The sequence below is a fragment of the Aedes albopictus genome, chromosome 3, assembly GCF_035046485.1.
Source record: "Aedes albopictus strain Foshan chromosome 3, AalbF5, whole genome shotgun sequence".
NCBI classification, from domain to species: Eukaryota; Metazoa; Arthropoda; class Insecta; order Diptera; family Culicidae; genus Aedes; species Aedes albopictus.
The window spans coordinates 35671391-35689267 of record NC_085138.1 but is presented as its reverse complement, the minus strand read 5'-3'; the positions used below and the strand labels follow the sequence as shown (position 1 = coordinate 35689267).

Below are 17877 nucleotides of genomic sequence, written 5' to 3'. Positions count from 1 at the left end.
TCTCGATAATTTTAGGTTGGTGTTTCTCCTACGTCACGATCCATCTTTGTACAAATGTCATCTCTATCCCTGAACTCGTTTACGTTGGTTTACGTGCGGTTGATTTACCAACATCAATTGGTTTGATTCATTATGCTTTGTAATTTGATATTGTTTTGGTAAATTGACCTAACTGCGTAAAAATCGTCTTTCTTCCAATACTAATCCAGTATCTCTGCAATACTAAAAACTTTCGATTATAATGTAATTTATGAACCCATTTTGTATGCATCCCACACGTTTCCTCATCTAGGACCCGGCTATCAGAGGAAAATCCTGGCGAAGTCTAGACTTGTCCCATAATCCGAACCTGGGAATGATCAGTCATTCCTCGTTTGTGTCACACGCTTGTACTAATATCAATACGACTACTACCACACTGTCCGCGTACAACACGACCAGTATCACAAACAACAACATCAACAACACGATAAATGCAAGCACCTCTAACAATAGTAGCCAAATCTGTGGTGGTGCGTACCATCGGAGTGACTTCCGCAATCGGCGCTCCTCATCGGAACCGGTTAGCCAGGTTCTGACTAACCCAAACATTGCCAAACTGCTGGCACTCAAGCAAGCTCACATTTACTCAGGTACCAGTATCTCCTCTGCTCCTCCTTCTGCCGCCATTGGCTCCAATTGTAATACTAGTTTTGCGGCAAGCATCACTACTACTAGTACTCCTACAGCTACTACTGTTACCACTACCACCGCGTCTACTTCGACTAACTTGAACAATAGTGGCGTCGCCACGTCTATCACCTCCAACCTTACCTCGACTTGCACTAATCCCGCCACTACCAATAGTACGCTGACAATCAGTACCGCCCACAGTAGCGCCAGTGGCGCCACCAACAGCACTAGTCCGGCGCAGTCAATCGAAGACGTAGAACACGATGATGAAGCCAACAACTTCATCGTCGACTGCTTGCAAGACATGTCAGCGATCAAAGTAAGAAAGCCCAAACCAAAAAGAACACCCTTCAGTCTACCCCGTACTCGCCCGATTTTTTGCTCTTAACCTTTTAGACTCACTATTCTACTCTTTTGAGCATCCCTAGCAACACTGTTCTATAAAGTAATATGTTAACAGCTCTTCGTTTTTTCCACATTCTCACCGTGCTCTCTCCATCTTGTTTCTTACTCGATATCGATTTGTCCCCTCTCCCCAAGTTTACAACGTTTCGTAATTACTTTCTAGTTCAGAATCCTTTCCACATTTTGTCGTGAAAACACGTTTGTATTCCTATTTGTCTTGAAATACATAGTTTCGTTTTTTTAGAAAAGGACTACAAGTCATCAAGTTTCTAGTGCACTGTCTCTCTCTCTCATATCTGACGCTTCAAACGGTCGAACGGAAGTGTAATTGGTTCAGGTTTGTCAGTTACCCAAATTCTATAGTATCTTCCTTCCGTTGAACTTTGTTTACCCACTTCGCACTACATATACATCTCTCTATTTTGGTACCGCACGTATTTTCGTCTTTGGATTAATTATGAGAATGGTTTTTGATTCTGTTTTATTACCATTGTTAAGAAAAACAAATGATCACATGAGTTAAAATACGTTTACAAGTTTCGAATCAAATCTGTTCTTATGTTCTTGTTCGGAACTAATAGTTCACCGTGAGGAACACGCTGCATTATGATGGCGAAGCAAGTTCTGGAGAATGTCTAGAACGTTGTAGTCTGTAACCATAATGAATTCAGTTCCACTTAGTATACTCTCTCTGTGCTTGTAATAGACAGTTGTTCTTCATTACACCCTACCAACAGGTTGTGGGCCCAACCGTAACCAAGAGTAACCAATAAACAAGCCGAAAAAAATTTCACACTGCAATCGAAAATGGATTGTTTGGGAATTGCCAATCTGAATGGAAGCAACTTCAGTAGCTAGAAGCAAAAGGTAGAGTTTCTTCTAGTTCGTGAAGAATTCTGGCAGTTCGTGACCGGGAACCGACCAGAGCTGGATGCTGGACTTGGAGCAGCTGATGGAGCAAGAGTTTGAATGTGGGACAGTGGAGACCAGAAGGCGTGATCGACAATTGGCTTGGTGCTTTAGGACAGCCAACTGGACCTCATCAAAGGCACACCATCATCACGGAAAAGTAACCTTGACTTCAAAGGCATATGAAGCACTCTTGAAGCAATTATACATTGATGGTGAGGATATAGAACAACATATCTTTGAGATGGAAGACTTCATCAAGCGAATGACTTTGGCAAGTTTAGGTATGGATGAGACTTCCGGAGTCGTTCAGTACACTTACCACTGCTTTGGAGAGTAGATCCGACGACGAGTTAACGTTGGAACTGATCAAGACCAAGCTCGTTGATGAAATAGCAAAACGTGTCGAAAAGGTGCCAAACGAGTCTATGTTTCAAAATCTCTCACGGCTGCAGAACAGAATAACAGATAAATTGAGAAAGAAGCCCTTGCACTAGTGTTCGCTGTAGATTTCTCGAGAAATCCTACATAAATTCCTTAGAAATTTTTCTAACTGTTCCTCGGGAATCCTTCCAGGAGTTCTCAGAAAATTCCTTGATGTATTTCTCTGGAATTTCTCCTGGAGTTTTTTTTAAATTCCTCCAGGAGTTACCCGGGAATTCTTCCAGAGTTCATCGGAAATTTCTCCACGAGTTCTTCGGGAATTCCTCCAAGGAGCTCCTCGGGAATTCTTCTGGAGATCCTTGGGAACTCCTCTTGAAGTTCCTCGGGAATTTCTTTCCTCCAAGAGTTCCTCGAAATTTCTCCCAGAAGTTCCTCAAGAATTCCACCAGAATTTCTTCAGGAGTTCCACTAGAAGTTTCTCAGGAATTCATTCTAGAGTTCCAAGGGAATTTCTCCTGGAGTTCCTCGAAAATTACTTCAGAAGTTCTTCGAGAATTCCTTAAGATGTTCCTTGAGATATTTTAAGAGTTCATCAGGAATTCCAACAGGAGTTCCTCGAAAATTCTTCCAGGAGTTCGTCGGGTTCTACATGAATTCCTCGGAATTTTCTCCAGATGTTCCTTGGGATTTTTGTTCAGGAGTTTGCTATAAACTTTTTCAGGAGCTCTTCAGGAATACCTTGAGAATTCCTCTATGAACTCCTAAGAAATTGCTTGGAAAATTGCTCCATGTATTCTTCAGAGTTTTTCTAGGAGTTTCTCGGCCATTCCTCCTGGAGTTCATCGGATTTTTTCCAGGAGTTTTCTGGGGATTTCTCTAAGAGTTACTCGGGAATTCTTCCAGAGTTCCTCGGAAATTTCTCGGAAATTCTTCAAGAGATTCTCAGGAAATGTTTCAGGAGTTTATGAGAAACTAGCTGTCCCGGCAAACTTTGTCTTGCCGTCTTATGGTGGTTTGACAACTGTTGAGCTCAAAATAGCACCGCACTCTAGATTGTTTTCAATTCGATCATGCTGATTTCCTTCCCAGGTCATAAAAAATCAGCATTTTGTCTATTTTCTTACATTTTTAGTTCATTTTCCTAACTTTTTTTTACATATAAACACAGCCACCATTAATACGAATCTAACCATGCAAAATTCATTCTGATCGGTTCAGCCGTTCGTGACTTTTGTTGCCTCAAAGGGAAGTCAAACTCATTTTTATATATGAACTAGCTGTCCCGGCAAACTTTGTCTTGCCGTCTTGTGATGGTTTGACAACTGTTGAACTCAAAATAGCACCGCACTCTAGATTGATTTAATTTCGGTCGTGTTGATTTCCTTCCAAGCTCATGGAAAATCAGTACTTTATCAATGTTGCTACTTTTCTAGTTGATTTTCGTAACTTTTTTACATATAAACACAGCCACCATGAATACGAATCAAACCCTGCAAGAGTCATCCCGATCGGTTCAGCCGTTCGTGAGTTTTGTTGCCTCAAAGGGACTTCAAACTCATTTTTATATATATAGATAGGAGTAGGTTTTCTGGGGACCAAGAGGAATTCCCGAGGAACTGCCGGAAAAGAAGCTCTAGAAACTATGAAGAACTGCACGTGGGAATCTTGGACAAATTGCCGAGAAGCATGTAACTCCTCAGAATATTCCCAAGGAATTCCTAAGAACTCCTGGAGGAATACCCAAGAAACTCCTGGAGGTTTTCTGTGAAACTTTTTAAGGTGTTCCTGAAGGAATTCTCGATTAACTTCTGGAGAAATTCGCGAGGAACTCCTGCAAGAATTCCTGGAGTAATTGTTGAAGATTCTCGTTGATTTCCTCCATGGATATCATGAGCGAATTTCCGACAAACTCCTGGAAGATTTTTCGATGATCATCTGAAGGAGTTCTCGAGGATTTCCCGGAGAAATTCTCGTGGAGATCCTGGAAGAATTACCGGGGAGCTCCGGGAAAAATTTCCGAAGACTCCTAGAGTAATTCCCGATCAACTCCTGGAGAAACTTACGAGAATCTCCTAAAAGAACTCCCGAGGATCTCCTGCAGGAATTCCCGAAACCCCTGGAAGATTTCTCGATTCGATTTCGATTCGACTCGATCTTCTAGAGGAATTCCCGATTAAGTCCAAGAGTAATTCCCGAGAAACTCCTGTAGGAATTTTCGAGGAACTCCTGGCAGAATTCTTGAGGATCTCCTGGAGGAATACCTGAGGATCTTTTGGAGGAACTGCCGAGGATCTGCAGGAGGATTTGCTGAGGATCTTCTGCAGGAATTCGCGAGGAACTCCTGGGGGAATTCTCGAGGACCACTTGGGGGAATTTTTGAGAAACTCCACGATGAATTCCCAGGGATCTTCTGAAGGTATTCGCGAGGACTTCCTGAGTGAATTTCCGAGGAATTCGCGAAGGAATTTCTAAAGAAATTTCCGGATTTTTTGGGAACTCGAGAAAATAAATCCTAGGAACTTGTTTAGGAATTTTCGGGAAAACTTCTTAAAATTGCCATGGAAATTCTGGAGGGAACCATGCATTATTGCTGGATGACCTCACGGTATATTCCTTCATATAAAGCTAAGTGAGAACAAGGCATAAATTTTGACTTCTAACATTAATTTTATACTAAAGCCACAATATGGAGTGTGAAGACATGTGAAGACATTTTAACGTGCTTTGTGAAGACATTTGAAAATTTCATCAGGGATCATAGGTTAGCAATTTTACCACGGAATCGGTAGTTTCCACAACAAAATTTATTTCAGTGTATAAGGCCAAAAATGCGAAATATAGTGCTAATGGTTACTTGAAGAAAACGCTCCTTTGACTTTTCTTTGACTACATATATCGGACTACTAAACAACAACAACGACTTCATCGTAGCGGATGCTAATGAAGATGGATCTTCTTCATCATGAACAATCAATACCAGCGATTCGCAATCATCACCAAGAAGATCACTACAGTAGCAATACCAAGCGGCAGTAAGTTTCTGGCGTAATTGTTGAAACTATCGGTCCAGTCATCCATAATGTGCTACTGGACTTAGAGTGCCTATGAAATCGCGTTCCGATCAGCTCAAGCTCAAGTTCCAGCGAAGTGGTCACAATGGATGCAACCGCCTTGGATATCCTGGCACAGTGGTAGACATGTTGGGCCTGCATACGAGAGATCACCAGCTACACAAGTTCAAAGGATTCAATTCGAATACGATGCAGTTTCATCAACCTTCAACGTTCATGACCAAGCAGAGCCAAATTCATGGGGACAGTGGCAGAGCATGGTCGTACCGAAGAACTGTAACAAGACGAAGCAGTCAACAATCAACCAGTCCACGTTGATTCCATACCAGCAACATCAGTCCAAACAATAATTCGGATGCCTTCCAAGTTGGAGTTAACAAGAGAGGAGTGTTGGAGTTTAACGAGTACGCGATGACGATCAACTGAACCAACTATTGGTTTTGTAATTCTTGATCTTAGCAACTCAAACCTTTGCTTAAACCTACCTAGCAACACTACGGTAGCACCTCCTGCTGAGTAGATTTACTCTACATCTTCAAGTTGAACAATAAAGACCTTTTATTTGTAACTAGCTGGCCCGGCAAACTTTGTCTTGCCAAGACATGGTGGTTTGACAATTGTTGTGGTCATTGTTGCACCGCACTCTAGATTGGTTTTATTTCGCTCGTGTTGATTTTCTTCCCAGCTCTTAAATAATCAGTACTTTATCAATTTTCTTACTTTTGTAGTTGATTTTTATAACTTTTTGTACATATAAACACAACCACCACGAATACGAACCGAACCGTGCAAGAGTCATCCTGATCGGTTCAGCCGTTCTTTAGTTTTGTTGCCTCAAAGGGACTTCAAACTCATTTTTATATATATAGATAGATCTAACTGAAATACGACATCTGGTAGTAACGTATGCGACAGATAAGTTTCAAAATGATTGTTAAAAAGTCGATATCAATTTTACTAGTGTTACATATACCTGTATCCTGTCCATACGATATTGGACGCTTGGTGGGACGTAATCGACAGCAAATGTTGAATATTTCATGCAAAACATCAGTTATGACTCATCCTTTCCTGATTATGTTTCTTGTGTCTAATTAGTCTCCATACTTCAACACATCTACATCAGTGTGGCTTAATTCGATATTTTTTTTATCTTCTTTCCTTCCCTTCATTGCGCCTGCCTGCCACCAATGAAAAATCCAAAACCGATGCTTATTTGTGTGTTTGGATTGATCAACCTTGCAATACTAATCGCCATCAATCGCCACCACCACAACCGCCATTTCTTCAATGTTCACCATCGAATACATTTGGAAAATTCTCTTCGTTCTCCGTGTAATGGAACTCGTTTACTACTCTTGATTCGATGTGTTTTTTTTGTTTGTTTTTTTTAACACATTCAACGTTTTTCGTTTTTTTTTTCATTGGTTCGGCTTTGCCTGCATGCGTCATTCCAATATCTGGCAACACTGAATCCAATAAACCATGTACTTTTACGACACGCTTGTTGAATCTTTGGTTCGTCTTCAATTTCCATTCCATTCCATTTGTTGCGTGTTTACGTTTTGTTGTTCTGTTAACGCGACCGGTCAACTTTGCAGTGTTCAAAGACTGCTCGACTACTGTTCAAAACGCAACGATCGTTTTCCGTTCCGACGCCGAAGGAACGCCAGGACAAATCCACCGAACGCCAGAAGGTATCAAGTACTAACTGTTCTCTGTCTCGCATTGTCTCTCTGTTGCAACCGCCATCACACACATTACACCGCTGCTCGTTTTATGTCGCAATGTTTCTCTTTTTCGACACTCTTTGTTAAACAAGCAAAAAAGCAATAGGACACGCTATGTTCAGATGCCACACTTCAGCCGAAACTGGCCGATTCACTCATCTTCACCAACACGTGTAACACACCCGCTTCTGTAGATGTGTGTGTGTGTGTCGACGTGAATGTGTATGTACATGTGTATATGTTACGATAAGCAAACAAACAATGCAGATCTCGTATTTTACAGCTACATTCCAATAGTAGACACTTTATAGCACGACTGGCAGTTCTTGCTGCGCTCTCAGCGTTGCCTCGAGTACAGCTGAGAAAAACATATAAGCCTGACTGTCATATATCACTCTCCTTCTCTCCGTAGATTGCTTTCTGGCACTTAGGACTACCAGTTCTGATATATCTCAATTCGATCTTCTCTGCTCTTTTTCCAAATATCTATCTCTCTCTTTCCGACAGGAACGTGGATCGCGATCGTCCGTTTCCAACGAATCGAATGTACTGCTCGATCCGGAAGTTCTGCCGGACTCGTCCACGCAGGCTCTGGTTCTAACGGTGCTGGCAACACTGGTCAAGTACGCCACCGATGAGGCAGAACTTCGCGTTCTGTACCAATATCTAGCCGAGGGATCGGTCGTGTTTCCCAAGGTGTTCCCGGTCATGTATGTGGGGTGTTTAGAATTGGGACCAGTAACTTGTAGACTCAACTGTTTCGTTTCCCACAGTCACTCCCTGCTGGATCAGAAGGTGAACAACGTGCTCAACGTGTCCAACGATCAGATTGTACTGGCGTCGGTTCAGAGTATCATACAGAACATGTTGGCAACCGAAGACGCCTCCCAGCAGCCGTTGCACTTTTTGCAGAGTTGCGGATTCGGAGGCTTGTGGCGTTTCGCCGGACCGTTTACCAAGGTTAGTTGTTTGATGTTTTGTATCAATGAATGAAAAATTATCTTCAGTTATTGTCTAACTAACATTCCTTTCTCATGCTGATTAACACTTTCGATTCTAGTTCACAACTTTGATTTTTTTCTTGTTCACAGTACAACATGATGGTCGAATCGTCGGAGCTGTTCGTCAACTGCCTAGAGGCGATGGTTGAAACGTGTCTACCGGTAGAGGAGAACACACCGATGCCCCCATCGCCGCGACCCTACAATCTCAGCTCGAGCCTGAGCAGCCTGACGTTGGGGTCCCCGACGGACAAAGGTTCTTCCTCAAACTAACTAACTCCTCATCGATGTGTAAACTGTTGGTTGTGTTGTTGGTTTCCTTTGCCTTCCCTGTTCTCCTTCTTTAGATGATCTTAGTGTTCTCATGATTATTTATTTCCATACTCTTTTCCTCATCGTAGCTTCCATTGTTCTGTCTCGACGCGGTCTATATGCGTATGTGTGATTTTGCAAGATGATCTCATACACGTGCATTTAAAAATTGAAAACAAGCACTTACAAAATGTGCAATGGGGTGAACTACTAATTAGTTTGTTGGAATCTTGCTGAAGAGTACGATAAGCGTTGAAAACCAAATGCAGATTTCGGCGCCTTTAAAAATATGGCCATACGTAGCACCTTTTTCCAACACAGCCTCCCTTATCGTTACACATGCAGATCACCACAGCAGACGGAATCGCAAATCTACCTCGTTCTGATTTACGGACGTCACTTCTCCGACATTATCGACGTCAGGACCTATCGTGGCACCAACATCGACTCCGACAACTACCTAGTGATGGTCAAACTGCGCCCAAAACTTTCCGTCATCAACAATGTACGGTACCGGCGACTGCCACGGTACAACCTAGAGTGATTGAAACAACCGGAAGTTGCCTCAGCATACGCGCAGAATCTTGAAGCCGCGTTGCCAAACCAGAGCGAGCTCGATGAGGCCCCTCCAGAAGACTGCTGGAGTACAGTAAAGCAGCCATCAACGACGCAGCCGAGAGCACCATCGGGTATGTGGAACGAAATCGATGGAACGAATGGTTCGACGAAGAGTGCAGAACGGTTTTGGAGGAGAAGAACGCAGCGCGGGCGGTAATGCTGCAGCAAGGGACTCGACAGAACGTGGAACGTTACAAACAGAAACGGAAACAGCAGACTCGCCTCTTTCGGTAGAAAAAGCGCCGCCTGGAAGAAGCGGAGTGCGAAGAAATCGAACTGCTGTGCCGTTCTCAAGTAACACGGAAGTTCTACCAGAAGTTCAACGCATCCCACATCGGCTTCGTGCCGCGAGCCGAAATATGCAGGGATAAGGACGGACGGACGTGAGCTGGACGAAAGGTGGAAGCAGCACTACAAACAATACCTGAATGGCGTGGAGAACGCACGGGAGACCACGGCAACGGAAGAAACGACATCGCCAGTACAGGCCCAACGAATGGATAGTCGATTGTGATGCGTCAAGCCACCGCTTTCTGGAACAACCGTTACACTAGCGGGAAGGAATGTTGTAAAAGTAAAGGTCAAAGACAGCGTACCATTGATTTGCAAAGCCAAAGGGTGGTATGCCGAAAAGAATAAGCTTGTCAGTAGTTCTGCGGGTTCCGAAGTTGGACATTAATTTAGTTTCTGTTAGCAAGTTGACTGAGAAATGAGTTGAAGTCGTATTAACCGGAACAAAACTGTGAAAGTCTGCATAACGGTATGACTGCAGCTACAGCAGTGAAGTCTGGAAAAATGTGCTACATCAAACTGATCAAATCCGAAACCATAGCAGCAGATCACTCCAACGAATGTCTGAATCACTGAAACAGGAATGTGGGACACTGTGATTCAAATTCTGTTCGTCAAATGGTCAACAGCACCCATGCCATCAGGACTACAGATTGAAAGCTGTCCAATAGAGGATAGATGCTGTCTGGAAGGAAAGATCGTTCTTTTGTAACGGTTTGTAGTAGCCCGTCGCCGGTTTGTGATATGTAGCTTGTCGCGGTCTAGAGCAGTATTCGTCAGTTTGTTAAATAAAATTCAGGAAAATGTTTGTGTGTTTCTGGTCACCCGATTAGGACTCAGCCAATTACAGCATCTACCATCATCCTTAAACATTAGCCACTTTGCTTTGCCTGCAATATGGACGTAGACGGTGGTAGCGAAAGGAGGCCATTAGGATCTTGAAGATCATCAATTGAGAAAGAAATGGCCAGTAATCGACACGAGTGAAGACCATTGTATAGTGGCTAATGTGTATCTATATTGTGTGTATGGTGGAATACAAGGACACAGAACCCCGAAGTTTTGCCGTTAAACCCTGGTTACCTCAAAAACGAGGTCCAAGGCGAATCCTTGACACAAAGGTGAACCCCAACTCCAAATTGGATAACCCTCCGCCATTAACAAGATTCCGGCGAAGACTTGAAGTTCCGGCCATTTGCTATACCCGGCCGAAGACCCAAAGGAGGCACATTCTTCGGAAAACAAGGATCTCTCGGTTCATTTGGGCGGCAAAGGTCGCATTTGAACCGTGGACCGAGAAGGCGCTGGAGAGGTGAACAATGGATGATGGCAGCAGGAGAACGGGGCCCCGAAGAAAAGGTCAGACTAGTGGTGAAAGTGGAGTAAAGGTAGATAGCTAGGAAAAATAGACAGAAAGTGCACGAATACTAAATATACAGGAGTGTGAAAAATGCAGTTCAAGTGTTTCCCTGAATCCGCGAAAGAGCAAGGATAAGCGTTGCAGACCCTACTTAGAGGAGGTCAAATAGAGAGTCTCGTTAGCCGCCGACTTCGATAGATGACAAATCAAGATTCAAGGTGGTGTACTTTTTGCAGCGGAAGTCAGAAGCGTTTGAGAAGATAATGCAGCACGTCAGGATGGTATGTAGAAACTTGTCTTGGAAATAAGTCTTCAATAAAACGATCGGGCCAGGGCGGTGAATACAAGTCCAAGATACTTGGAAAGTTCTACCGTGCAGAAGGGATCACTCCGTAGTACATTTATTATTGCGTGCTATTCTACGCAGCGGAACGGAATCGTTGAGAGGAAAAATCACAGTCTCGTGGAAATAACCTGATGTCTTCTAATTGATGCGAAGTTCGGGTACCGATATTAGGCGAGAAAGCTTGAAAATTATTTTCATTGGATACTCGGACCACCACAAGGCGTACAAGTTCATTGATCCTGATAATGACAAAGTCGTATTCAACGGAGACGAACGTTTTCCCGAAGCTGATGATCGCACGAACGAGGTCCTAAAATTGCCAAATTTGAATTCAATCAAGAAAGATCAGATAAAACAACAAAGAAGATTTGTCAGAACAGGAATCCACCTTCATTAATGAGGAGAAGTAGTCCGAATCAGCCGATAGCGGTATCGAGTTTCTCAGCAGCTCCGAAAGACTTGATTCACCACAGTCACTATAGTGTCGTGAGCGAAAAGCTCACGTGTCTTTTAAAGAAGTACGAAGTAACAAAGGAAAAAAAACATCTGCACGACAATCCGGGTCGCCAAAAAATTGTTTCTTCAAAGTCTTCAAAGCTATTACCTTGCTATAGTTGCTAGCCCGAGGCTGCTGTAATTGAAAGACGCTGAAGTTAGCCTACTTCCACGGAGAACTTCAAGAAACTGCCTATATAAGACAACCTCCAGGAATGGCTTCAATCGACCACAAAGTAGTTTGCCACTTCCGCGAAAGTGTTTATGGCTTGCAGTAGGCTGCTCGAGTCTGGCTGGAACACCACGTTTGAAGCTGCGTTGAAACGATTTCCACAGTCGAAGAACGATTTCTGCCTCTATGTATACATATCTGGATATTTGCTGTAACTGGATAGCGGTTCAATATTCTGGAGTTCCAAGAAGCAAATATGTATTTCCGTGAACAGTACGGAAGCTATCAGGAAGTATAATTTATGATGATAATCAGTCTTGCATTGAGCAACTATCCTCACCGAATGCAAGTCGTAGACCCAAACACGTCGAAACCAAGAACCATTGCATTCGACCAAAGAAATGGTTGACATGTTAACTAAGCCACTTCATGCGATAAAGTTCCAAGAAGTAGCTGGAATATTACCAACGAGAAGGAGTGTTGAAGTAGGTGATGTTGACACATAGCAGTAAGCATCCCTAACAACAGAGGTTTCCAAACACTCCAGGCAAGACAAAATACGATCCTAATGCATGTTCTCGATCGATCGAGTCACGAAAAATGCGAACCCGGATAAAGCAGTGGATCACAGATGGTACCTGGAGGAAGATAGAGGAGCAAAGGAACGCCAAAGCCGCGATAGAGCGAGCGACAACACGAGGAGCCAAAGCTGTAGCCCGTGAGCGCTATTCGGCTCTCGAGAAGGAAGTGAAACGTTCATGTAGACGGGACAAAAGAGCGAACTCCCTAGCCAACACCGGCGACATTCGTTTCCTCTACGATGTTTCACGTGCCCTTAGTGGAACTAAGATGAATGCTACGATGTCCGTGAAAACCCGTCTGGACAGTTATTGACCGATCCGGCTGACCAATTAGGCCCTGTCGCGAGTAAAACAAAATACGCCAGTTCGCTTTGATGGAGGGAAGGATGTATACATATGTATACGACTCCACAATGATTCACGGTCGCCATGTAACAGAAGTTGAAGTGGTTCTAGAGCTCTCCACAGTAGTAATGTTTTTGGTTTCCCTGGGTTTAGAGTACATTCGTGTCTGGAATCCAAAAATGGCCAAGCAAAGTGTCCGCTGAGCAACAAAAATTTCCCGACTTTTTTTTTAATTTTTTGTACGAGTTGTATATGAGATCATCTTTGAAATTTAATAATGATTCATTGCATCGAAAGACGAGAGCATATGCCCTTTTCATTTTGGTTCGATTTGATAAATGTCCTCTAGGTTTAGTTTGATTAAGGTCATCGCAGTCGTTAGATTTCTTTAAAACAGTTTGGATCAGTAGCATCAATATGCTCTACAGCACAGAGCAGAATACACCAAAAGTTTTCAACATCGACTTTCTAAACAACTGCGTTGAATGTTCTAAATGTATACCTGTATACCTCTCTACTGTGTATGTACCGCGATAAATCTAGAATTTACCTGTTGGCGGGATTTACGAAATCGTATCTAACTGTGGGTTGACTTGTTGATTATCGACGTTCTATCGTGCCAGTCTCTATGTTATATAACTATTCAATCTGTTAAACTAGGTTAGTATCTATGACGTTATTCGCTAACACCAAGTGCCATTCGATTTTTCCCCTTATGACTAGATTAATGGATCTTGAAAACTGTGACAAATCGCTTGAATGTAATTTTATAATTTTTCATAAGCGCGCATGATCGGTTACCGTAAAAAAATCGTACAAATTTTCGCTTCACACTGATAAAAATACTCATACTTTTCTCTAATTCTTCTCTTTCATTCTCTCTTCTTCCGTCTTCCCTCACGCTATATAACCGGTTATGAACATTACAAATGTTTTCTTTTCCAAAATCTACCTTTTCCGTTACACTGTTGAAATTGTTTCCTAACGCTTGATTTAAATTTCTCTCGAATCCAATTTACTCGATTGTTGTACGATCCAAAACAAATATAAAAATAACCAACTAACACGTAGCCTTTTCGTCAGAATCCCTAGATCACGACGGCTTTAGCGGTAGTGTTAGTTCACTGCGCAGAGCTTCTTGCAGCAAAGTACGTAGTACAAAGCATCGATTTGTTGACAGTCCAACACATAACATTTAAAAAAAGAGATATGTAAAACTAGATGTACAAAAGATGGATACCATATGATCGTAAGATATTATCATCAAACTCAAGTTAATAGAAAAACTACACAAACACATGCACGCAAGCACATTCAAAACATAATCGTACGATTTGGAGACGTCAGTAAGAGCTATTCTTTTTCTTCTTTCATGTGTGGTGTTGGGAGTTTACAGAATTCTAGTCAGACGCAATTTCAACATTTTACATTTTTAATTGCATAAAGTTTTCTAGCTATGAACAGAAAATTCCCGGATTCCTTTTTAAAATTGATTTCTAAATGGATGACTTTCAATGTCAAGACGACGCAACATTGATTAACCACAAAGTGGAATGAAAAGTTTATCTAGGTTCATTCGGATGATACGTTGCTCATGGCTTCAAAGCGCACAATGCTCGACAACAAGAAGTACTCAAAATGGTGCCATTACCCCAAGTCTCTGCAAGTCTAAAAAGAAATGTCTTACCATTTTGTTCCCGGAAAGAGAAAACTGTACAGGAATCTACAAAAGCATTGTTTTCTTTGCAAACGGAGAGAAAACATTCGTATCTTGACACATATTTATGTCCGGAAAAATGGGAAAATATTTCTGTACATTGAATTGAAAAATAAGATTTTTGTTTAAACGCAAAGCATAGTTGAAAACCTTTCCTGTGCGAGTTAAAATGTAGAGCTTGTGACGAACGGGAATTCTATTTGAATGAGTGTAAAGTCATTTCAAAACGGAGCACAAAAGAGTATGTAGGGTCTGGGACCATTTGGGCAGGAGCACCTATTTTGGGCACTTGCTGCTATAACTCAGTCAATTTTCAACCGATTGACTTGATTTTTGAGACACGATGAGCTAGGCACAGTATCTAGCCATGTACAAAAATTCAAGTCAATCGGTTTGAAATTGACTGAGTTGTAGCAGCAAGTGCCCAAAATAGGTGCTCCTGCCCAAATGGTCCCAGACCCTATCTCAATTTAAGCACACTTGAAAGTACATGTAATTGCAGAATAGGCGTGCATTTCTAATTGTGTTGCTGCCAAAATTGAAAGCTTTAGATAACATAATATCTACAGCTAACAGCTCAAAGCAAAATAATTGAAGTTTAATTTTTCTGATGGTCCACATTTTTCTACTCAACATTACACACGCACATGAATCAGTACATTATTAAGTTTACAAGTGGTGAAATGATTTAAACACAAAGGGCTTTAGTTAGTATACTCTTGATTTTGATAGCGGTTATCAGCCATGGCTCTGTATACAATCACTTGTTTTCATCCAATCCAGCGAAAACAAGCCTACTTTGTGTAACCCAATTACATATTGCATAAAAGCACACAACAGCCTACTGGAAACACATACACCCACAAATACTGTAAGAAAACTATTCGTACTGAATGACAGAAAGAACCTACAAAATTTAATACATATTTTTACGGCTATATGTCAATGCTGCGTTTTCTATTATCCGAAAGCCCAGGTATGTATATGTAGATTTAGCAAGGGAATTGTTCCACCTATCGTATCGATTTTTTGAGCTACCGTCTTTCGACACTCCGTGTAAAATCTCACCCGTCATGTTCCTATATTGTATGTTGAATTGATTGGCTTCAATAATGGCCCTCCCATGATAATTTAAAGCTTGGTCACTGGTCAAGATCGAAAGCATAAAAGAACAAACGGAAAATTTTCCATCAACACGGATGGGTAAAAAATCCTTTTAAGGTATACTTCCTGCCAAAGTTTTCAAGGAAGACTTCCGGGATTTTCTATGGGCATTTTTCCGAGGATTCCTTGTCTATCTCATGGTAACCTCCTTAAAAATATTTTGAGATATTGATTCAAAACAGGAATTATTTAATAGAAGATATTACTGAGAATTCCTTAAGAAATTCCAACATCCATTCGGTGAGAAATTCCTGGAAGAATTCTCTTGGAGGAGTTGTAATGGCATCTTTAAAAGTATTTTTGAAGAAATCCTCAGAGGGTTGAAAGAATCCTCGGGCAATTTTCAGAGAAATTCCTAAGAATTTCTGAGGTAGTCCTCCAGAAAATTATTACACAAAGTAAAATGGAGCACTACAAATGCATATTGAAATATAACAGATTGTATTGGAACATTACAAATGCGTCATCAATTTGCACAACACATTTGGACATGTACATCACAGAACATAAATTTTGCCCTGCTACCCTAGTGGATAACAATTTCCGATGACAGGATGACGAGGTTTCATCAATGTTGTTGGTCCATCAGTCAATCCTGTTATAGTATTTTCTCTGGAAGGCTGCCTTTTGTTCACAGCATTAGTTGCTTTCATAGCTTGAGTTTTGTCTAGGATTTTTTAATCCTAAGGGGGCATACTGATTCAGGTTTCAATACGAGAAGTTAACATCTTGATTTTTCTGTTAGGGAACGATTCACTTAATTGATAGTTGATTTTTGCCCGAAATGACCTGAATGTGAGCTGAAAAATGAGATTGCTCAGATCCCATGGTGCTCTTTTACTCCAGAGCACTAAAAATGTACAAATGTACAAATTTTGAATGTATTTTAAAAATAGTTTCCGGGCATCAAGCTTGATGAAATATTGGATGTCGTCTAATTTGGACGGAGATTCCGACTATGACGTAATCTGGATACCCCTAAAGAAGCTAATTATCAGAGGAGATTCCAGAGGTAGCTATGGAAGATCTTCCAAAAACAATATGGATGGAGCATTCCAGGAGGAATCTTCGGAGTATTTTTAGTGGAATCGCCAAACGAATTATCTGAGCAATGTCTAAAAAAAACCTTAAAAAATGAGGAAATTCGAGGATCAATTTCAGGAGAGATTCTTAAAAAATCCTCGGAGTAATTTCTGTATGAACTCTCAGAGGAATGTCTGCAGCAAATGCCGAGTTTCGGCACTACAGAACTCTAAGATTTTCCATTACGCGATCCCTGGAGGGATCGGTTCTGCTTGAGCCTCGCACTGAGCTGAAACATACTTATTTAAACAATAAATAGAAAAAATATCTTTTGATTTTATTTTCGTTCAACTCGTTTTACGTGTTTTTTCTTTAATAAATTGAGATGTTTTTTTTCGTGGTTTTTGCTTTTTTTTATGTAAATTGAGTTTTTCTTTTCGCGGATCGCCAACTTTTTTTTTCTTTTTTTTTTCACGCATTTCAAACATTTATTGTGTTGTTCCGATGACCCTGGAGGGATCGGTTCTGCTTGGGCCTCTTACTGAGCAGAAACATAATTATTTAAACAATAAATAAAAAAAAAAACTACCAATGCCGTGGGTCCATCGCCAGCTTTTCAAGCGAATCCTTGACCTACATAATACACCTCCCAACCACTCACTCCGTAGTACTTATGGGAGTGTCACTGAGTCGGAGGCCTCTTAAATAAGTGCTACATCAACATTTCCTTCCCCTATCCCAAGTTACGGTAAAGATGGGCGTGGCCGGGTATAATGACATTTGTGCTTTTGGTATTCTTGCAAAAGATTGGAGCAAAGCTAACTCCCCGGCCTTGTTCCGAAAAGCAATCCGAGCAAGATTAGCAAAAGGTACATGAATGTTGTTAGTATCCAATCTACGAAGTATACCGTAACTAGGCTAACGCTAACGCTACAAAACTCTAAGATTTAAAAAAAAAACACTATTGTTCCCCATTTGCAATAATTACCTACTCTTTATCTTTCGATAACTAGCTTTGACTACCTGGATAAATCCGAAATAAAAAAAAAATGCGACAGATAAAACTTTTTCATGTTTTACGGTTTTTGTCCCCGTTTTGTTTAACTTGTTGTGGTAAATCTTACAGGTAACGTAAACAAAAGTTTGTTTGCACACATAACAAGTATAAGTAATGGCTGAATTATTGAAACAGTTTACATCACATAAAACAAAGACTGAACAGATGAAAAAAAAAAATGAAAAACTTTTACCGCTCAACAGCACATATCTGAAGGAAGCCGC

General features: G+C 41.4%; 1 protein-coding gene across 14 annotated transcripts in view; it reads left to right on the top strand.

Moving 5' to 3' along the window:
* Window positions 1-17877, top strand: part of LOC109427334 (neurofibromin) — a 40937-nt gene that overhangs the window by 16629 nt on the left and 6431 nt on the right. For 2 of the 14 annotated variants that reach the window (XM_062859986.1, XM_062859985.1), the window contains exons 6-10: window positions 293-991; window positions 7043-7138; window positions 7679-7881; window positions 7945-8131; window positions 8263-8428. In XM_062859986.1, the coding sequence (XP_062715970.1) occupies window positions 293-991; window positions 7043-7138; window positions 7679-7881; window positions 7945-8131; window positions 8263-8428 (1351 nt within the window). Of the gene's footprint in view, window positions 1-292; window positions 992-7042; window positions 7139-7678; window positions 7882-7944; window positions 8132-8262; window positions 15356-17877 lie in introns of those variants that run through there. The other 12 variants (XM_062859991.1, XM_029867902.2, XM_062859988.1 and 9 more) reach the window with 11 other exon arrangements.